Source organism: Gavia stellata, chromosome 1 (genome assembly GCF_030936135.1).
Source record: "Gavia stellata isolate bGavSte3 chromosome 1, bGavSte3.hap2, whole genome shotgun sequence".
Taxonomy (NCBI): Eukaryota; Metazoa; Chordata; class Aves; order Gaviiformes; family Gaviidae; genus Gavia; species Gavia stellata.
The window spans coordinates 19,857,774-19,880,918 of record NC_082594.1 but is presented as its reverse complement, the minus strand read 5'-3'; the positions used below and the strand labels follow the sequence as shown (position 1 = coordinate 19,880,918).

The window sequence follows — 23,145 nt, the reverse complement described above, 5'->3', positions numbered from 1 at the left end:
CTTTTCCAAGTATGCCTACTGCTGGGATCCTGTTGTTGGGACAGAGTCACTTTTCAAAAAGTGGGAGTGGAAAGGCCCAGAGAAGGCTCTAGTGCCCAAAGGAGAGCCAGGAATCACAAACATACTGTGTCAGCTTCAGAGGGAGCAATAACAAAGGGTTTTGGTCAAAAGTGGGGTGAAGGGTTCTTGGGGGAAACTTACGGCTTGTGAAAAGGAAGACAGGGAGGTGATTGTGTTTATAGCAGGTGTCCTGTTCTCTCTCTAAGTATTCTGGAGAGCAAGGGAAGGGCCTAGGAACACAGGTACTCTATGGCAATGCATGCTACCAGCTCTGCTGGGCACCAGCAATGGTTTGTATCTTTTTATCTCCTCACCTGCACTGAGGAGCATCTCCTACAGGGTTGGGGGTGGTCAGTCTCAACTGCTTGTGCATGTCATTAGGTCAGTGCTGCCTCCCTTCACTCACAGGGGCTGCAGCTGTGGGAGAAATGAAGTTTGCTTTTTATTCTCATTGTCAGGTGAAAAAAAGTATTGTCACCTTTGAGAAGGTGGGGGCAGTGCAACTGTCTTCCTCCTTCTCTTGTTCTCCCCCGACACTTTGTGAAGGATCTCAGTACAGTAGATTTTATTCGATGAAGAGACTACCACCTGACAGTGCCTCCTTCAGCTGTGTACCTTTAAAAGGTTTTTTTTTTTCAGTAAGAGCCAAAAAAATTTGCCTTGTTTCATTCTGTTTGTTATCCAAAAGAAGTGCTTCAACTTAAGCATGATATGCAGTAGACTGCACCTACCAGTGCTCCTTCCATCAGTCCCTTTTTCCTACCAACCTGCACAGCTTTTCTTCATAAAACCTTCTCCCTATCTGAGGTGCCTTTCAACAGAGTCCATCAAACCACTCCCAATCTTTCTGACATTCCAGATTGTGAGACTGAATCACCCTTCCTCTTCTTACAGTAGGTCTAGCAGGGATTACAGTCAGCTTGCAGAGCTAAAATAGCAAAGGCACCCAATCAGAAATGAGGAGGAACTTGGTATTTTTCCTTAAAGTTCACATTGCTGAGCTGTGAATTGTATATTACTAACTTGAAGAACTATGTGAGTCAGTCTGGTCTTGTCTCTTCAAAGTAGTCCCAAAACATGTTTTATGCCTGTCATAGGCAGCTACACCAGCACATACAGCAACACAGTTTATCTCCCAAGTGCCTGCCCATTGAACCCACTTCTAGAAAGCTGTCTGTTTCTTCTCCTTAGCTTTAATAACTGGCTTTTCCCCAAAATGAATGAGCGCTATCTCAGCTTCTCTATTTGCATCCATCTCTTACTGTACGTTTAAGTTTATCACTGTTGGGAGTAAACAAAGCTGCATGAATTAAGACCCATGACCCCTCACTGTGCACTGGAACTGGAGCATAAGCAGGCTCCCATTGCTTGTGAGCTACATCCAGTGTTACAACTTGACTGCAGATGGAAATCTGTCATCTAAGAGGAGAGCAAGAAAACCATAAAAACACCGTCTTCAGAAGCATGAACAAAAAGATGGAAAGTCATTAATAATGAGCTGAAGTGGAAACTTGGACTGTGAAAACATCCTTAATTCAACTACTAAAGAACAAAGCTTGGCACGTATCAGGTTTGTGCTTGGTAAAGTTCCTGCATTGTTCTTCGTGCAGTGTACAAGTACGAAGAGGACAAACTATCTACACTCCCAGCGCTCTAGCATTACATTTCTTTTGTGACAACAGGATTTTTATTTTTTTTTTCTGAAATTATAATAAAAGCACTCTTGTGGTGTCTGTTTTCTGTATTACTTGTACATGCCGTATATTACCTAATGTGTCTAATGAAAATCTGTTTACCCTAATGGAAAATGTATGCACCAATACTACATTTAATAGCCAAGGACTACTGTAAGGATGTTAGCCTGCTGCTGCAGGTTGGTTTTTCCATTGGTTGCATTGCCTGTTATCCTGCAGAGTTCGTGAGCTGGTAGTGGAAGGTCGTATATGTGACCCCTACTAGAAATCAGATGTGCGGCCTAAGTCAGTCTTGTACTAGCAAAACTGCAGCTGGAAAAGGCTAGTGATAAATAACTTAACCAGCTCCATAGGGGAGAGAGTTTGTTTTCCCAGCCTGCCTTTGAGTCCTAACTGGAACTTGGAATGAGACACACCAAAACTGGTAACACTAACACTATGAGGTTAACTTCAGCTAGCAGTTTGGCAACCAGACTACATCACACAGGGAAAAGAGGTAGAAATAGGGGAAGTGTCTGGAAGTGGCAAAGAGAGGGCTTTGATCCAGAACTGCAGCATCAGGCGATAATAGGTCTACCAGGACGTATTTACTGTCCCTGAGATTTATTCTCTTTGTATATTAAATTTGACTAAATAGCTGCTTTGTAGGGAAAAAAAGTTCAGATACTTCATAGGAACATAGGAATTGCACCTATTTCTACATGTGCTACACTGCATGCATTTACTTCCTACAAGTGGATTTCATACAGATTAAAATACAATGCTGTGTTGGAATTGTGTGTGTTCTTTCCTGAAATACACTAGAAGTGTCTACATTTTTGGCACTTGGTTCCTAGGCTCTTTGCAGAATGAAGATTGCAAGAGTGTTGAAAACTGAAGCAGCAAATCTGAAGTCATGACTGTAAAAGGGGCTGATTCCTCACTGTCCAGTGTCCAGTGTAGCCAGGATATAAAGTGTCAAATAATGTGGGATCAGAACTGGGAAGTGTAGGAGTGGGACTGGCTAGAATTGTACTGATTGAAATCACCAGGAGAAATTGCCATTGACTTCATCAAGCTAAACTTTAATGCAAAACCTTGAAACCAAAACTACAAACATGAAGACACTGAGGTGCTGGAGTGTGTCCAGAGAAGGGCAACAAAGCTGGTGAGGGGTCTGGAGCCCAAGTCCTGTGAGAAGTAGATGAGGGAACTGGGATTTAGCCTGGAGAAAAGGAGGCTCAGGGGAGGTTGTAGTGAGGTGAGGGTCGGTCTCTTCTCCCAAGTAACAAGCAATAGGACAAGAGGAAATGGCCTCAAGTTGCTCCAGGAGAGGTTTAGATTGAATATTAGGAAAAATTTCTTCACTGAAAGGATTATCAAGCACTGGAACAGGCTGTCCAGGGAAGTGGTTGAGTCACCAAATGTGGCACTTAGAGAAATGGTTTAGTGGTGGACTTGGCAGTGCTAGGTTAACAGTTGGACTCGAAGATTGTAAAGGTCTTTTCCAACCTAAATGATTCTATGATTCTAAGTTTGTCAGAAATGGGGAGGGGGGGAGGGGAAGCAAACTTCACTATTAACTCGTAGACCCAGCTAGAGAAAAAAAACTTAACTCACATGGGAGAAAGACTGATTTAAAAGGAAATCACAAGTCTATGACTACTGGATATACAAGTACCTTTATTAAAGGTTTTCTTAGATAAAAAATCCTTCAGATGTTTTACAGTTATCATGAGCCAATGTACTGTTATATCCTATCTGACAGCAGGAGTATAAAAGACAAATGATATGGTCCATACAGAGAAGAGCACTCCTGTACCATGGAGGTTCAATTCAAAATAGCAACACTGTTGGAAGTTGCTTCATTTTGTAAAAAGTGTACTGCAGCAAATAGGCAACAGCTAAGAGCACTTTGCTACAAACTGAACGTGGTGAAAATGAATCTCTTCCTTTCCCTAATCGTAACTCCCTCCCCTGCAACTTAGGCTAATGTGTTTTACTAGGCAACAAAATCGCACTCAAAGAATTGCACTGTATTTTGTGGTCACCTGTTCTGATATTCAGGACAGCCACTACCCCGGGTGTTAATTACAGGTTTCTTTGGATTTTTCACAGTCTTACACAGTCATTTGAACCTCTTTGTAAACAGTGGCAATAGCAATGGTAACTATCTGAGGCTTAATGAGCTAAGACTAATAGTAATGATCTTCAAGATAGTTCAGGAGGTACATACACTTTTTTCCCCATCTGACCAACCCAGCTTGTCATTTTGTTTTACATAATATATTTCTCTTCTGTAAAGCTGGCCCAGCTCTGACCTGGGTATTTTCTCTCTAGGCCTTCCTAGCCACCAAAAAAAAGTCTTTGTCACCCAGGTTTGGAAATGTATTAAGCTTTAATCAGCAGACCCAGCTGAGGAAACAAGTCACACCTCTGACTTTCCACCTTTGAGAACATAGCTTGCCCCTGCTATGGTTGGTCTCCCAGTGCTACCATAGAATTCAGCCTCAGAATTGGCCACATAATCGCATATACCTTCTCCCTTTTTCTGATCACTGCCACTAACTCAATGATTATTTTACATCTGCCTGCTCTATGCTTAATCCATTATATTTTAATAAGCCATCTACTAAAAAATATCCTCTCCAAGAATACCACCAGGTAGCCAAATGCTTGCATAAGCCTTTCTGGTAAAAGAGTGATACGGTATCAATATGACATACAGTTTAGGGAAATATGTTTTGAGCGAACTGATAGAGAACATACACAGTTGAGCTATGAATTACTGAATTGTTGTAGATTAATGTTTTGAACAGCCGTGTATATTTTGTGTGCTGCTAAGAACCAGCATTTCACTCACAGCCCAGCACAGTACCCAAGCTAGTAAATACTGTAGTGTGTGAATGCAGTCATTCTGGTCTGAAGCAGGTGGCATTTTTCAGTGGACAAGCTGTGCTGGGCGGGCTTACTTGCTTAGGCAAGGTGTATTTTTTCTGTTGTCTTGGCAATTATGGTAATATAGGCTTGTCAGCTGGGAAAGACAATAGCAATCTTAAAACTGTTTAAGTCGGGATCATGAAATTTGGTTTAAAAGTGTTTTGCAGATCATTTTCTGCTGAGGTTCAATCTTTAAGACAACACATAAAAATTCCTCCCACACCTCTAAGTGATCCACACATTAGCAGGAATGCTGCACCTTCTTTTGTTGGGGTGACTGGAAAACTTGCTATCTGTTTGGTATCCAACTATCAACATTTCTTTTGTCACAAGACTTCTTTCACTTGATTTGAAAGTATTATAGTGGTCCTAGTACACACAGTCAACCCTGAATCTCATTGTTTCTGAGTTTCCCCAACTGAAAGATAAAGGTGACAACTGTGTCACGTTCATAGGGAGCAGAACAGTTTAATCAAGAGTTGTTTGTTAAGATCATTGCAACAGGTGCAAAAAAAAAAAAAAATTTATAATTATTGTGTGGTAAAGATTTCAAAGCTATTGTATGCTGCATCATTAGTGTAATGTCTGCGTAGGGTTAGTCATGTCCCTGCCCTAGGTGTTGCATCCTTTCCAAGGACTGAGTGTTTAATATACGGTTTAAATAGCTTCCACAATCTCTCCAGCACAAATAAACAAAAACAATCTATACACTTACTTACCCACACATATGTACACACAGACACAGAGGAACAAACTGACTAAATCATTATCTCATTGTTATCTGATAGAAGACTGAGACATTGCAACATGGATTTGTCAGGAATAATTTCTGCCTATGCCGTGACAAATGCTTTTGTGTATAGCAGTAAAATAGTTATTAATGACTCATTGTCAGAGTGTAAGGATCCACCAAATGGGATAAACTGTATGCAGCTGGGAGGAGCTGCAGGTACATGGGAAGATAAGGTTAGAATTCAGTAAGATCTTTATCACCAGGCGAAATGATTTGGCAAAAGCAGTTTGAGAAGTTAGGAAGGACTAAATGCTACTATTGTGAAACACTAAGCACTTGCAGAACTGTAGGATGGAGACCTGCATTAAAAGTTTGTCAAAAATAGGATGTTTGAAATAACGTTTCCACTCTTCTTAGCACCTGAAAGTCCTTATCTAGACCCTACTTTGGGGCACCATCTGCCCAAAAAGCCCATTTATCAGCTGGAGAAATCCAGGAGTCAGGAATAATATATGACCAAATGTCAAAAACACAGAACCTGTGAGGAAAGCCTGAAAGAAATGAGTTGGCCTGGAAAAGTCTGAGGAAAGACCCAACAGCACTCTTCAAATATGTAAAAGATTGTGGCAAAGAAGATGAAGATGTTGCTCTTTACATCCACTGACAACAGGAGAAGAAATAATAGGCTTACTTGCAATAAGATGTAGGCTAGTCACCGCAAAACCTCTCTGTAAAGAGGGCTAAGCATTGAGTTGGATGACAGACTTCCCATCACTGAAGATTGTTAAACGGCAACTCAGCCCAACATTTGTTGAGGATGGTCTAGGTATAGGACTCTGCTCTAGGACAGAGGGAGCTTCTAAAATCTGTGAGGAAGAGGACCCTAACTGAAAGAGTCGGTTGTACAGGTTCCTTTTGCTGAGCCAAAGCTCAGCTGTTGAATCAAAATCTTTTTCATATAAATTCCGGTCTACGTGTCAGTGCAGGGTCTATCCAGCTTGACCTCTGTCAGCATGGTTCCTTTGTGCTTTTAGCACTTGTAATAATACATTCTTGTGCTGTAATAAATTCCACCTGTCAAACTATATGAAAGGGCATTGTGAGTAAAAAAAAAAGTAATTAATATAAATGAAGTTGGTGATACAATCTTCTTTTTTCTCCTCAGCACAGTGGGTAAAAAGCTCCTTCTGCCTCCCTTTTGTGTCTCACAAAATCGGCATTCCTCCCAAATGGAGGAAGACCAAAACCCAGATCAGTTTTCAGTTTTGCTGCCCGGTTGACTATATATGCAAACATTGGTGGAGTTCACTGAAGCCTGGTCTGCTTCCAGGAAAAGTTTCATAGAAATAGCATGCCATTTTGTGTTATTGGTTTCTTTCATTTCAAAGACAGACCATCATGTTATGCAGCAGTTTGAATTTTGTAGATAAATTTTCCTATGCGTGAGCTTGTTTTTCTATTTCAAAGCAAAATATCTATTGCTGTTCCTTTCTGTGGAAGGTAGCCAGTATTTGAGGCCTTTACAAATTCACCATGCATGTCAGCAAGGTATATTCCTCGTAAAACATACCGTATTTGCTGTTATCCTGGATACAATGAAAAAGAACATCCTTGTTTAGGAGGTTTGGTTGTGGTTTGGCACTATGAATTGTTCACTGGTAGTACCTAGTTTAAGGCATTAACACTGATGTCATCCCTTCCTGCTCGTTCTTACCCTGTCTGTGTCTCTCTCCCACCCCATTCAACACAGTGCCTCCACTCCAGGACTTTTACTGTGCCAGCACAGTTGTTTGCACAGCTGCGCTCAGCGCTGGATTGGCTGACTGTTTTAGCTGATGAAGAAACCAATGTTTTTCTTTGCTGGATTGTTTTTAGCTGGATCAATTCCTTGATCTGGCTTACAGGGGAGGCCACATGAACTTTTATGCTGACGTGACTGTGGGGCAGTAGGCCATGGTGTTGGGCAAGAAGAGCTGCAGGGAGTGAGCGGAAGGGGAGGAGGCAATGGCAACACGTTAAGTTTATTTGCTGCTACACACATTGCAATTTCAAAATACAGCCTCTGGCTGCATTTTCATAAGTGACTGCTGCTAGAAAGGCAAAAGTCTCACTGCCTTTTCACTCTTTTGCTGCTGTACCCTTCCCTGCTCTCTACTCCTCTGTAATGGCCCTGCTTCTCACCTACTGTCCATCTTCTCCCTTGCTCCGATACAATCTCCCCTCAACCTTTGAATTGATTTAACTCACTAATTCAGCAGAGAACTATTTGAACTCTGCATTTTGATTTGTTTTCAGCTCAGTTAAGCTTTCTGCCAGGCTTGTGGCAGGCATGAATATATTTCAATATCAATATTTTTATTTCTTCATATTTCTATGAGTAGTGTGGAAAAAAAAGCAGCACACCGTGACAGAATGATAAAAAGCATCATTCCTCTTAGGATTCTACATGTCCTGTGTCTCTTTTTTTGATTCTTCCTCCTAACAGATGCCTGGCTTGTATAGTTATACTTCTTCCTCTGTTACATCTCACATGGAGCTTTTGCTTCTATGAAGATGACCTGAAAGCATCTCACTGCTACATATCCCAGAGCAGTCTCGGGGATTTTTTTTGTATTAGGAGACTTCACGCAGTTTCCAAAGGACTTTCGAGAGGAAGCCTGTTCTGGTGGGTAAAACGCCAGCCTAAGATCTCAGTGTCATTCTCAGAACCGTATAACCTAGGACGAGTCAGTAAGTCTTCCTGTGCCTCCATTCCTACAAACTAGAAGTCACAATAACTCTTCTACAAACTAGAGATAAGAATAATTCTTCCTGTTACCAGTTCTTATTTGTTAATAAGCTGTGTTCTCTAACGTGCTTGTCAGTAGTGTCTAACAGAACAGAACACTAATCACTAACTGGAACAATAATAATGACATTAAACTACTACTTCAGTCTTTTTATTACCATTTTATTTATTAGTTAATTAGTTCTAAAGTCTTCTGATTCATCCATGTAGAAAACAACTAGACAAGGAAAGACGCTAATCCTTGCTTCAAACTGTGCCTCCTGAGGTAGCAGCATTTAAATATCTTTAGTGCCATCTTCTGTAGCGCAGCAGCCTGTGAAGCGCAATTCTTTTTACTGACTTAGCATGCAGTGCCACAACAAACTGAACAGAAGGCATTTGTAGCTCTTTTTTTAGGCTGACTGTGCGGACAGAACTGCTATCAGCACTGCCAAGCCATGTACTACTTTGGCGTGGCTTGTTTGTGACTAACGACATCTACTGCCATTTAGGGGTCCTTCCACTAAACTGTGTTTGGATGCACAGTTATGGTAAGAGTGGTCCTCTTCTGTACTTCAAAATAGATACTTAAATAGAAATAGCATGGGGTAAAACACTATTTTGGATCAACACTGATCTGAAAAATGTCCGTTTTTCTTGTTGAGCAGCAGCAGCTCAGGTTCAGACTAAGATCAAGATATATCTCCTTAACTTGTGAGATCTTTTTTTCATTTCCTAAAGCTTGGTGTCTATTTTTGATCTTCTTTCTTTGTACCTTGCCATGCAAACCTGATTCTTCTGATCTTAAAAATACCTGGCCTGACTGTTCTGTCTACACACTTCTTGAATTCACTTTGCTTCTGTGCCAGCTGAATCATATACTGCTAAAGGTCTGTCTACGCATGGAACAGGGGTTGTCACCTCTATGGAGGCTTGGATGGAAGATGAGAAGTGGTACTAAAGAAGATAATTTAAGGAAGGCTGAGAACAATGTAAGTATGCATTTTAATGTAAAAATTTAAATGTTGCCTTAAGTTTTATGTTGCTGTCTAATGTTAATGACAATGGAGGGAACCCTTTAAACATAATAAGGACCTAGGGATTTGGAGCACACTAAAGTGGCATCTGGCCACTGGCAGTGCTGTGCACCTTTGAAGATAAGTGACAGCGAGGAAGCTACCAGGATGGCTCTTTCATGGGAATTCTTTTGTCCGAAAGTCCACATGAAGAGACACTTTTTAACACCATAGCTTAAATCTGAGCATATCTTCATTCTGAATGAATTCTTCAGGGAGACAAATACTACTTTTTCTATTTCCCCCTTATTTGGCTTCAGATTGTCCTGTTCTAGTATGTGACTAACAAATAGCCCTCCACATCTCCTCAACATGCCTTCATGCTTGGGCTTTCACCAGTACGTAATTGGTCCTTTATTTTTAAAGCTGCTCACTTCAAGTTTCCCTGGGGGATTTTGCACCCTTGCCTGTCTCATTTTCTACAAATGTCCCAGAGGGTTTTGTCAACAGCCCAAACCTCTTCTTGTAAGAACCCAGAAGGGAATTCTTGGAAAGGAAATTGTTAGCTGATGCGTGTAGTCCCATGGTAGGCAGGCACTGCATCAGATTTTCCCTGTTTGAAATGTATTGAATTCTATCTTCAAAACCTGGGGCAGTACTGAAAGGCTGTTCTAGAACCTCACTGCTCTCCTGAGTAAGAATATTTTTCTTACAAAAAGGTGTCAAGGCCAGTTTGTACAGGTGGTGCGAAATACCACCTGGAACCTTCCAGAGACTGAAAAAGCCATCATAGAATCATAGAATCATTTAGGTTGGAAAAGACCTTCAAGATCATCAAGTCCAACCTTAGACCTAACCCTGCTAAGTCCACCACTAAACCATGTCCATAAGTGCCTCATCCACACATCTTTTAAATACCTCCAGGGATGGTGACTCCACCATCTCCCTGGGCAGCTGTTCCAATGTCTGACAACCCTTTCAGGGAAGAAGTTTTTCCTAATATCCAATCTAAACCTCCCCTGGCGCAACTTGAGGCCATTTCCTCTTGTCCTGTCGCTAGTCACTTGGGAGAAGAGACCAACACCCACCTCTCTGCAACCCCCTTTCAGGTAGTTGTAGAGAGCGATAAGGTCTCCCCCGAGCCTCCTCTTCTCCAGGCTAAAAAACCCCAGTTCCCTCAGCTGCTCCTCATAAGACTTGTGCTTCAGACCCCTCACCAGCTTCGTCGCCCTTCTCTGGACACGCTCCAGCACCTCAATGTCCTTCTTGTAGTGAGGGGCCCAAAACTGAACACAGTATTCGAGGTGCGGCCTCACCAGTGCCAAGTACAGGGGCACAATCACTTCCCTACTCCTGCTGGCCACACTGTTTCTGATACAGGCCAGGATGCCATTGGCCTTCTTGGCCACCTGGGCACACTGCTGGCTCATATTCAGACAGCTGTTGATCAACACCCCCATGGAAACATGCAGTGCTTCATGCTATTAAACCTTTTGGACAGATGGTTAGAAGTGAGATCTCTTTCTCTCTACCTCTCCCTAAAATCAAACCTGCCCTTCGGCTGACCTGATGAGCCAAGGGACTTCACTGCATGAAGGAAGTCATAATGTCAGGAGTTACTGGGACTGCTGGGATTCCCTCCTGTACCCTATCACAGCCCCTTATGCCCCACTGTACTATCCCACTGTGATAGTACTACACTTACAATCATGGCAGCACTGTGTTTCAGATGTATCCCCCATCTCTGAATAAAGTCATTTGTCCTTGTGCCACCAGAAGTGCTTAGGGTCAACAGAGATCTTCCTCCCTAGTGTTTTCAGCTGAAAGATTTATAGGGAGCAACCAAGCGTTGCAAGGATACAGGAACATGGGGATGGTCTGTTTCAGTTTGTCACCAGTCCTCTGCTACACACAGCTCCTCAAAGCATCTCAAAATTTTTCTTGGATGGTATTTTTACTGAATAGAGCAACAGAGAGCCTTGGAATGACTTGGTGTTGTTAAGTTTTCAGCTCTCTGACTGTAGAGTAGCTATCAACAGAAACTCGTATGTTGTTGCTGGAGTCGTCAAGTTGTCATGCTAGTTTAAGTAAGTCATTCTGTCTAATGCTTTTTTTTCTCAGGGCAACATTAAAGAACTGGATATTAGGAAAAATTTCTTTACTGAGAGAGTGGTGAAGCATTGGAACAGGCTGCCCAGGGAGGTGGTGGAGTCACCGTCACTGGAGGTGTTCAAAAAACGTGTGGACGTGGCACTGTGGGACACAGTTTAGTGGGCATGGTGGTGTTGGGTTGACGGTTGGACTTGATGATCTTACAGGTCTTTTCCAATCTTAATGATTCTGTGATTCTGTGAACGCACAAAAGCCTAACCAAAATATAGGTGATGGTAATATTTTTGAGTACTGATGCTGAAAATATCAAAAGCCACCTTTATATCATAATTTTGAAAACAGTTGCAACTGATCTGGTTTTTCAGATGGTCTGTGCACAACAGCTCGACAGCTAATCTTGACTGAGGAAAATCTGTGGGGAAAATATTTTTCAAAAAAATTATCCACAGTATCTTCTTTTGCTAACACAGGCTCAGTCCCAGCTATAGGCCCTCAAACTTTGAAGACCCAGGCTTATAATTTATAAAATTTGACAAGTGTCTTGAGATACTGCAAGGAGTTGATGCAATGCTGCCTTCAGTCTGAAAACCAAAGGATCTGCCTTGACCGAAGGTGCACCGAAGGTGCTGCCTGTGAAGCACCCTGGTTCGCGGGGCCGGCAGCCCTTTGGGGTTCTTCATACAGGACACACAGGCCGCAGCAGCAGCGAAGTTTACCTCCTCTCAGGAGAAAAACCTTCTTTCTGTGAAGAACTTTTTGTTGTCTGGGTTTTTTTAAATTTTTGCTTTAAGATATATCTATCACCTCATGGATTAAAGTGAGATTCTCTCCTTTAAGATTTACGGACAGTAAGGAAACCGTATAGATGCTCTCCACTGAAGCCAGCCGGCTCCGGCGAGCCGTTACGAGCCCGCCAACGGCGGGCGAGAGGCCGCCACTGGGCGGCGCTGCTCCGCCCTGTGAGGGAGCGTGAGGGTGCGCGGGAGGCCCGGAGATCCGCGGTCGGACACGCGTTTTCCCTACGGCAACCCCGCGCTGGGCGGGGGCCCACCTGGGCGATGACCCTTCTTCCACGGCCGTCAAGCTGCGGCAGACAGTGCCGGCAGCCGCGCCCCGGCTACCAAGCGCCCCCCGGGCGGCCGGGACTGAGGTTTCTGAGGGGGAGCAGGAGGCGGGCGGGCGTACAGGTGGCGGCTGCCGCCGCGCTGCCTTCGAGCGGAGCCCTGCGGGGCGGGCGGAAACCCCAGCGGGGAGGGGTTTCTTACGCTTTTATCCTCTCGGAGGAAGAAGCTGTTCATTTCTCAGGAAATCCCACCCTGGCCCGCGAAGGCGGCTGGATTATCTGCACAGTGACAACGTTTTAGAAGCCACGCCCCGGCCGCTCCGCTCGGAGCTTGCCGGGTGAGGAGACGGGGCTACCGGCCCGGACCGCAGCCCCTCGGAAGGGGCTGCCTGTGAAGCCGGCGGCTCTGCCCGCTGTGGGAGGCGGGCAAGGGGAGGGGAGAGAGGGAGGGACGGGTGCCCGGTGCCTACAGGGGAGGCCGTCAGCGGTCCCCTGCCATAGGCGGGCTGTGGGCAGCCGGCCGCCCGAGGGGCGCGTTGCCAGCCGAGGCAGCAGGTAGGGCGCTGGGCACCGGCCTCCCGGCGCGTCCCGCCCCGCCCCTGCACCCCCCTCCGCCGCTTTTTTCCATAGCCCGAGCAAAGTTTGGGGACTTCTTTTCCCCCCAATTAAATGAGCTATGCGCCAACACTGTCTGGACTCTTCCGAACGAGTTAAGCTTTTGCTACTTAAAATAGCCTTGCTCCCGCAAAGCGTAAGTAGAGCGACCCTGGGCTGTGCCGCTCGGCAGACGGCTTCAGGGCGCGAGCCCGCAGCCCGGGGAGGGGGGCTCCGCCGGAGGGGACGTGGCCGCGGGCAGACTTGGAGCCTGCCCTGGGGGCGGGAGGCGGGCGCCTGCCGGGGGCCTCTGCCCGTTTGCCGTGCCCCTCGGCCCTGGGCTGGGCGCCAGGGAAGGGCAGGGCGAGGCCGAGTTCTGCGCATCGTGCTGAGAAGGAGTAGTAGAAAGGGCCTTACTGCTTTAAATACCTCCGTGAGGGACCCTGGGGTGAGTGTCCGCTCTTCCTGCCCCGCCGAGGGGGGCAGGTAGCGGTGCTCACAGATGGGACTGATAACTGAACCAGGCGTGGCAGGGAAAAGTGTCCAAACCTCACAAAATACTTCAGAAAATGCAGTGGAGGGGGAAGCACCACATACCGTTTGTGTCTGGGATTGTTGCGGCTCTTGCCCACCCAAGTGTGCATGCGTAGGGGCATGTAATTTCTTCCTTAAGGGTTACCGCTAACATTTGAACATTGATGTGCATTTCAAGCCAGTTTTACATTGGGAGTAAAGTTAAATCCTAAATATAAAAGAGAGCCAGAATTGCTGTCACCCTTGTAAGTGGTGCCACACAGAATGACGGAGTTCACGAGCGTAACCCAAGATGGTTCTGGGGTTTCTTGAGGTGAGCTCTGTGTTACCTGGCCCTTAAAAACACTTTCTCCTGATAGTGGGGAAAACGGCTAGGTGGTCTCCCTGCATTGACCAGGCTTTTTCCTCACTCTGGTCACATCTTTGGTCTGAGAGTTACCAAAAACATGCCAGTTACTCACTTGTTCACTTAGGACTCACGAGGGATGCAAAGTATTTGAGATGAATAAATATTCTTTGGAATTCTTTGGAAGATATTTATAGCTTGATTAGGCAGAAGTTTGCTATTGTTGTAAGCAGGAAAAGTTGTTTCATTTGTTTTTTCTTCCTGTAGGCAAAAAGAGTATCAGAAAAGTATTTGGGTTCATCCCTAACGCACTGAAGAAATCACATAAGCCTAGGATGTTATTAGGAATCCTGAGTGTGTGTTAGGTCTTTAAGACACTGGCACAGATATGAAGAAGGAATTGAACTGAGTAGCCAGAGCTACTAGAGTTTCTCTTTAAAGGAAATTTAAAGGGAAAAGGGAAAATCCTACCAGAACATTTTAGAATTAAACTAGAAAAATATTTAAGTGGTTTCCATAAGACAAAAATGCACTTTAAGAAGTTTGAACGGGGTGTATAGCACTGTCTCCCTTGCAGTTACTGTAACTTGCCTGAAGTCCCCTCGGACTGATACCTGTCTGTTGGGGTAACTGCTTCCCTGCAGTGAAAAAGGATCTTGAGTCTTTGAATGCCAGAAAGCCTTGTCTTTCCTTTGTATATCTGGGCGGGGGGTGGGACGCTCCTTACTGTGCAGTTTTTAGATCCATGTGGCTGATTGTATGCGGGCACCTGACAGATCTATCTCATTCATGCTTCACTCACTCGGCATGTAGGGACTGTTGCCCTCGTGTTTGACGGCTATTCCGTAGTCCCCTGGTAGCTCCACACCCTTCACACCTTTCAGAGTTTTATTGGTAAGTCACTGTCTTTTAATTCCAATGTAGAGCTCTAAGATGGCATTTAAGTATTCGGGGGGGGGGGGAGAAAAGGGGTTACTTTTTGTTCCTGTTTTTTCTCCTGTGAGTAGCAAATCAGAGCAAAGGTTTGTTATGCCAGGGAACAGAGGAGTTGAACAGGTGGGGTGTAGCTCTCCTGCTGGGCTCAGCCCTGCGCTCCTTGCGCTTTTCCTTTACTCAGGCCAAATTTTCACTCAGAGGTCAAGTGAAGTCAAGAATTCAAGAGAAGTTTTGCCTGTGATTTAAGGAAGAGGATCCATAGCAGTAAAGTAAGTTTAAGGTAATAACAAGATCATTTAAGGGATTCATTTTTAACAAGTGTTTAAAATACAATGAAAGTGATAGTAGATGTGTCTGAAAGTATAACTCTGTGAGCAAGAAGAAGGGTATTTTTAAAGTCCTCATTTAGACAAGTTTATAAAGCAAATTATGAAACCTCAGCCATGGTGTTTCATATATATGTACATGACCAAATACCATTAGGTTTCACTGGAAATTATAGTAGCTCGTTCTGTCCCTCCACATCTTCCAGTTTGTTTGGAATGACATGGTCATGCTGCAGACTTTATGCAGGGTGACTAGTTTTATCGGATTTAAATTAGCAGAGTTAAAAACCTGGTAGTAATGGAGATGCCTGATTGTTTAGTGTAAAAACAAAGGAAATATTGCAAGTTGTTTTCTCTTTTAACAGCATTTTTTTCTTATACTGGTTTGTAAAATCTAGATAATTTTGAAGATAAAAACCAAATCCCAAGATTTTAGACTGTCACAAGAAATGAAAGAAAATGTGGACTGAATTTAAGAAACTGTATTCAGGCAAGGACATGTTAGGTTTCTAAATAATTGCTAGGGGATATATTTTTAGATATACCAGTATAATAAAATCATAAATACACCAGGTGTCATAATCTGGTAATGCATGTAACATAGCCGTGTAGTTAGTTATTTGTGTGTATCTGTGCATACATGTATATAAATACATAAACATATACATGTATGAGTAAAATTATAAATAAAAATGATCATTCTGTGAAAATTATAAATAATTATAATATCATATTTCACACACTTGATACATAGTGATGAACCTCTCTGGTGACGTCATCAGAAATAGAAATAATAACTGGCAAGTTTATAGATGCCAGATGATAATTATTTCTCTCCTGTAGAGGGATATATATGACATAACAGCTTTTAAAATTTATTCTCTGTCTTGCTTGTCACACACACACAAACACACACACCATCCACAAAGTGTATTTGTACATGTACTAAACTTAGTAATTAATGGCACAACATTGATTCTTAAACAGAATGCCATGACAGTTTTTATGAACTGCCCATTTTTCAATATTTGTCTCAGAGGAATGATTTTCTAAGTGACACAAACAATATACGACTCCCAGTTCTTATTAAATGATCCCAAGGTTCGTGAAGTCCTTGCTTTTCATGCCATTGAATTGGATTGCTTTCTTGAGACAGATTCTCTGTCATTCCCTAGTGGGTATTTCTGCATGAATGTCATGAAATACAGATAAAGATGTTTCATTTCTTAATCTGCATTTTTTCCAAGCACAGGAAGAAAAAAATATCTCCCTTTACAGTCTGTATGTAAGACTAAGGCTTAACAGTTGCCGAGCTCTGTACCTGAAGTACTGTACAGCTGAAGTTTGGAATTGTTCTCAGCTAAAATACTGAGTTGTGGCTGTTCAAATTTAGATTTAGGTGTTTTATTGTTGGATTTGATGGTGACAACTCAAATATTCCGTGAGCCCTCTGGTTTTGTTTGATGTCATTGAATTATTATTTGTATCAAGGCACCCCTTTAAAATTGTTGATGTCATTTTTGGATGAGTTACATTAGCTTTAAGAATTACTCACTGGAGAATGTATTGACATTGAAGAAAGATACGGTACCCGGATTTCTGACAACCCTCTAGCCAGTGGAGATAGATAGGTATCTTTGCATTGCCCTTGGAAATTATGTCCTTCCTGTATTTATGTACTATGGGTAATACACATTTGTAGTGAAGGCAATGATTGCTGCAATTCATACTAAGATGAACACTGAGGTTTTCACCTCTGTGTGTTTAAGATGCTGTGAAGTATTTGCTCACTGCTTAAACACTTTGTTTACAGGATGAATTTTCAGACTCTGATATACAGAAATAAATCTTTTAATTAATGTAAGCATTAGAATAGCTTTTTTAAGTGTATCCTTTGAGAAATGCTTCGTGTCATGTCTTCGGTGTCCTGAATTGTCTCAGCCTGGGCATTGTTGGCCTGTAGTAAAAAGAAAAAAACATCCTCACTAGGATTAGTGAATGGAGAATGATTGAGAATAAAGTAGATGGTATTATTTGTCATATTTCCTTTACTTTTTACAAATTGTTATTTTTCTTCTTCCACTAATCACTAGATAATTCTTCAGAAAAGCACAAAAAATCCTACTTTCATTGTAGTCAACATTGCCTATCGATCTTAGTAAGAGATACATTACAGTGTGCCTACAGAGAAAAAAGATTACTACCCCTGTTCACCTTATAGTGCAGGGGTTATAATTTTTCATGAGGGCAGATCAGCTTCATTTTTTGAAACAATAGAAGGTAACATCTGTCTTTATGAAGAACAGCGTGCGGCCTCTGTGCCATTGGGAGCAAAGGTAATGGCAGCCATACTGAAAATGGACCATAATTAATGAATTAAAGAAGATTTAATGTGCTAACTTTTGCTGATTAACAAGCTTTCTATTACAAGTATTAGTAACAAAAGAACAAACAGTAACTTTGACTACTTATCTGAGCTGCCTGTTTTGCTTGATCTGGGTAGAAAACAAAGAGTGAGGTGGAGAGAACTCAACTGAGAGGCACAGAATAATGCAAAGGATAGCAGAGAAATTAAATACTGAACTTAGGGTTATGCTAAACTTCTTTAATCCATCAAATATCACATTATTCATTTTGCTGTTCCTACATTTTCCTACTCAAAATGAGAACATTCCCAAAGAACAGTTTAGTTCTGTCCAAAGATGGAACTAAACTGAGTATATCTTCAAATGGTTTTGAGTAAAAAAGATACAAAATTAATTCATTATTCCCTGAAAAATTAATACTTCTCAAGATTAATGTTACTTCACCATCCAAAAGATTGTAAACCTCATAAAATTAAGATTGAGGATTAAATTTTAAAATCAGAACAACATATTAAATTGGGATTATTAAAAAAAAGTATTCTAACAAAATTTATTCAGTTCTGGGCTACTATTTTAAGAGGGGAAAAAAAATACACTCTTCAAAAAAAACCTGAATATATTTTAAAAAATGATTAAAAATTGTTTTAAGACCAGGGGCATTACTACACAAAATTGGTATTTCATTGTTAATATCGTCATTTTCAGTTTATCATGCTATGCTGGAAAAAGAATTTAATTATATTAAAGGGAACGCCTTTTTGCAGAATATCAAAGATCTATTTTTTTTTAGGGGCAGTTTTTTTTTGAATTAACTTGATGGGGATACAAAGTGAAGTAGTATTCCAGGATTTACAAAAATGCAATATACTAGTGGGTGTGTTGTTGCTTTTTGTGTGAAAGTATACAGTTCTGCAGTTACAGGTATTTCATTGCCTCATAGTAAAATTAAGTTATAAAAAAAAAGAACTTAAATAATGTCTTTCATTACCTTAACTAAAAGCCTGAAAGAAGTTCAGTACAGACTTTGGAAATGCTTCCTCTGAGAAAACAGTAACATCATTGTTGGAAATCACAGTAAATATAATACTGAGAATGGTACATTTTCTCAGTGGTAAATTCCTACCTGTAATGATGAATGCCTTTTCTTCTTGGGAATTGTAAGACACATGGGTATTTGGACAAGAAGTGTAAGTATAAAAATAGAGAGTAAAGTGTAATTCAGTTGTATTTATAAAATATTCTGAGATTTTAAACAAGAGGATAATCAGTCTTTTCTGATAATGATTTTTTGCATGCAAATTGTTATATCTGAATTATAATGATGATCTAAATATTTCTGAAAGTATTGAATTTAGCTGAAAGTAAAGTTTTGTATTTTGTTTTCAGTTGAAGATTGACATAAAATATAGAAGTGTGTTCATTAGGAGAATGAAATGTTCTTCTTGCATATATTCCAATTGTGAACAGGCCAAGGATAACAGAAGTGAGACCAGCAGATAATAGTTTGTTTCTCAGTTGAAGACAGCTTGTGAGGAATCTGATCTTGGAAAAAAATGTTGTACTTTAAGCCTTTCCAAATCAGAAGTTGTGTCACTGCCTAGAATTGGACATGGGAAGCCCATCATACATGAATTGGTGGAAACTACTGAGAATATATGTTTGTCACAGAAGTAAAGTCACAGGATGTAATTTTATTTTTCCAAGAAAATCTGTGCACGGTTGCTGAAGTGCCCTTGAGGTTTGGGTTTTTTTAAAATAATGTTGCAGTACATATGGTTCAGTAACACCAGCTGGCAGGATAGTAGGGGAAATGGCATAGAAACCTTTCCACCATTCCTCTCAGAATATCTCATTCTTCCCAATATTTGAAGTTATTCATATAATTCTCTCTTTTTAGAAAGAAACAAACTCAAACACGACTAGGCTTTGAGAACATACTTGTTGGTGGTGTACACATTCCAAAATTAAACTGTAAATTCTGTAGGTTTTGAGTAATTATTTTTCTGTGTTTGTACAGTATGAAAATAGCAGAGACCTCAGGCATTACTAACCTGAATGCTAGAGTAAATAAGTCCTGATAACAATAAAATGATTAGAGTTAGGCAAACTTTCTATCACACTCTGATATAAGTGCAGTCACATTAATACTAGGAACATTCTGTTTAATTGAACTGTTTTCCATCTGTTCTTTCCTAAAAATAGGCAAGAACAGTTAGAAGCATCTCAGGTGGAGGAAATAGAGAAGTCATGTTTTTTAAATATTTAAATCTTGTAGAAATTCTAGTTAAGAGTCTTTCTGGCCTGTCATCGTGTATAGACACTTAAACCTGTATCGGCTAGGTGAAAGGACTAAACATCCCACTTGTGTGCTCACCAAAACCCATGGCTGCAGGGTCACAGGGTTATGTAGTTCTTAACATAGGTGTGCCATATTCTGCAAAGGAAAGTGCACTTAAGAAATGTCATTTGTCAAGGATCAATCTGTTCTGCCCTGGCATTGTGTAATTATAAGTTGTTTTTTTTAACATTGCTCTAATTGCTTTAATGTTCTTATTGTAGGTTAGAAATCTGAAACAATGGGTGACTGGAGCTTTCTGGGGAGACTGTTAGAGAATGCGCAGGAGCACTCCACGGTTATTGGCAAGGTTTGGCTGACAGTACTGTTTATCTTCAGGATACTGGTGCTGGGGGCTGCTGCTGAGGAGGTCTGGGGAGACGAGCAGTCGGACTTTACATGCAACACTCAGCAACCTGGTTGCGAAAATGTTTGCTATGACAAAGCCTTCCCCATTTCTCACATTCGCTTCTGGGTGCTGCAGATCATTTTTGTCTCCACTCCAACCCTCATCTACTTGGGCCATGTGCTGCACATTGTACGCATGGAGGAGAAGAGGAAAGAGAAAGAAGAGTTGAAAAAAAGGGGAAGCATCAAAGACAGCAACTACCCAGGAGCAGCAGCATCTGGCAGTGGTGGTGGAGGAGGCAGCAATAACATCAAGGATCCTTTTGGCAAAAGGGGGAAGGAGAAGCTCCCGATACGTGACGAACGAGGTAGAATCCGTATGGGGGGTGCCCTGCTCCGTACCTACATCTTCAACATCATTTTCAAGACACTGTTTGAGGTGGGCTTCATTGTGGGCCAGTACTTCCTATATGGCTTTGAGCTAAAGCCGGTCTACCAGTGCAGTCGCTCACCTTGCCCACACACTGTGGACTGCTTCATCTCAAGGCCCACTGAGAAGACCATCTTCATCATCTTCATGTTGGTGGTGGCCTCTGTCTCCCTGCTGCTGAACATGCTTGAGATATATCACTTGGGGTGGAAGAAGCTTAAGCAGGGCATGACAAGCCGGTACAGCCTTGAGATGCCTGTCGCAACAATGACACCAGTCATGATAACAGGGGAGTCCAAACCTGTTGCCCTGCCCCCACCCGCACCACCCATGGTGGTAACAACTGCCGCGCCCCTCCCTGTTCTGCCTGACACCCGCGCTGTCACACCGCTGCTGGCCCCAGTGACCATGGCACCGTACTATGCTGCGGCTTCTCCAAGACCACGGCCCCCTTCCAACACGGCCTCCATGGCCAGCTACCCTGTTGCTCCACTAGTTCCTGAAGAGAGGCACCATGCTGTGACTCCCACACCCATCTCCACTCCCGTCACCATCCCGACCCCCATGCCCACGCCCACACCAGCTGTCATCAACTACTTCAACAGCAACAGCCATGCCCTGGCGGTCGAGCAGAACTGGGTCAACATGGCAGCTGAGCAGCAGGGGAAGGCGCCCTCCAGCTCGGCGGGCTCCTCTACTCCCAGCAGTGTCCGGCATCCCCTTCCGGAGCAGGAAGAGCCACTGGAGCAGCTACTCCCACCCCCAGCTGGGCCGCCCGTTGCTGCAGCCAACAGCGGCAGCAGCACCAGCCTGAGTGGGGCAAGCGTCAGCAAGTGGGATGTGGAGGGTGAGGAAGAGCTGTCAGAGGAACGGCCCATCTCAGCTGCCTGCACCACTGTGGAGATGCATGAGCCACCACTGCTTGTAGACACACGGCGCTTGAGCAGGGCCAGTAAGTCGAGCAGCTGCAGAGCCAGGTCAGATGACCTGGCCGTGTAGTGCGGTCACCTCTGCTCAGAGGAGCAGGTGATGGAGGGCAGAGTGGGCAGGGGAGCTGCCTGAGGAGGCCAAGCCTGGCGTGGGTGGGAAGGCCTGGGTTTCAAACTTTGACGCTTGCTGTTTTTGCACTCTGTGAGTTGTAGTGGGGAAAAATATCAACATTTTCTAATAGGTCAGGGGTGGCCGAAGCACAGCCTGTGGGCCAGGGGACCAATCCTGCTTTCCTTCATGTCCATGGCAGATCTCCTAAGGGCAGCTATAGGGGAGGCCTGCACAGCTAACAGGTGGTGATGGTAGGTGGTCATGTGCCCTGAAGCTGACTTTCATCTGAGAAAAATGTTAATATCCCTAGCGCCCATGTGCCTGGCCATCATCTCCCTATTGCCCTTGCCTTCACTTCCACCCTTTATCACATAAGCTCTACCTGAGCAGATGCGATGACTTATTTTCTTCCTCTTAAATCTTATGTAGCCCTAGGGCAAACATCAGGGTGGCATATTGCCTGTTGGCACCTGTCATCTCTACGAACCAACTTGCCATATTAAAGGTGACTCAGTCTCTTCCATATAACATGACTTAATGAAGCCTTTGTGCTCATGGCAAATCGCCAGTGTGGTCCTTGGCCAGGCAAAGTTTAGGTAACCCCTGTAATAATAGATTTTTGAGGTTCATCTTTCTATAATTTTTTTTTTACTCTTGACCTGTTAGGAAGTGTTCGGTTTGACCTTCTATCCAGTGTTTGCTGACCATGATCACACCATGTTTTTAAGCCCACAAATCTGTTTGAGCATGTTTGATTATAATTTTAGATGACTTCTGAAATTGCTTAGAGGAGGACAGGAATTTAAACCACACCTCAGAAATTATTACACAGAACAATTTCTCTTCAGAAAGCAAGGATTATGATTTCAATACATTGTGGCCCCATACGTTGCCCGTGGACAAACAATAGGATAAAGTACAGCTCTGCATTTTAGACTATTAGGTATCAGCTTAAGTTTGTTGGAAAAATGCTTTTTAGAAGTAAACTTGAGTGCATATTTTTAAGTATTTGAACATTTTGAGAATAATTTTGATCTGTAGGTTTAAAGTTACTTGACTGTGTACTTAATCTTTTTAGTTTGATCTTTGATCTTACAAGAAAATGTAAGGGGAAAGAAACTTACTAATGATAAAATTCCCAAAGCAACGTTATTTCCTGTTGTGTTCTACCCTTTCTTTTAACAATAATCTGTAGTGTCTTACAGGTCAGTGAAAACAGATTTAGACAACACTGTATTGCAGAAAAGGTGGCTAAAATATCTGGGCAACATCCAGTGGCTGAAGGGTCTGTTCTGATCCCACTGAAGTCACTTGCAGAGTTTCCATTCAATTTAACAAGGAGCAAGATTTGGGGATGGATCTTGCAGGCCTTATTCAAGCAAAACTAACCTTCACATGGAGTTTTGGGAGCCAGAAGGAATGTAGATTTGGGGCCTTAGATAAAGACATTAAAATCCTGCTTTTGAAAATTGTGTTTCCCTTAAAAATGGGTGGAGGAAAGTGCTGGGTATTTTTTTTTTCCTAA

General features: G+C 42.6%; 1 protein-coding gene across 1 annotated transcript; it reads left to right on the top strand.

The window, feature by feature from the left end:
• The first annotated feature begins 20,042 nt into the window (after window positions 1-20,042).
• On the top strand, window positions 20,043-21,603 carry GJA3 (gap junction protein alpha 3). Its single transcript, XM_059835511.1, has one exon. The coding sequence runs from the start codon at window positions 20,043-20,045 to the stop codon at window positions 21,576-21,578; it is 1,536 nt and encodes a 511-aa protein (XP_059691494.1). The 3' UTR covers window positions 21,579-21,603.
• The last annotated feature ends 1,542 nt before the right edge of the window (window positions 21,604-23,145 follow it).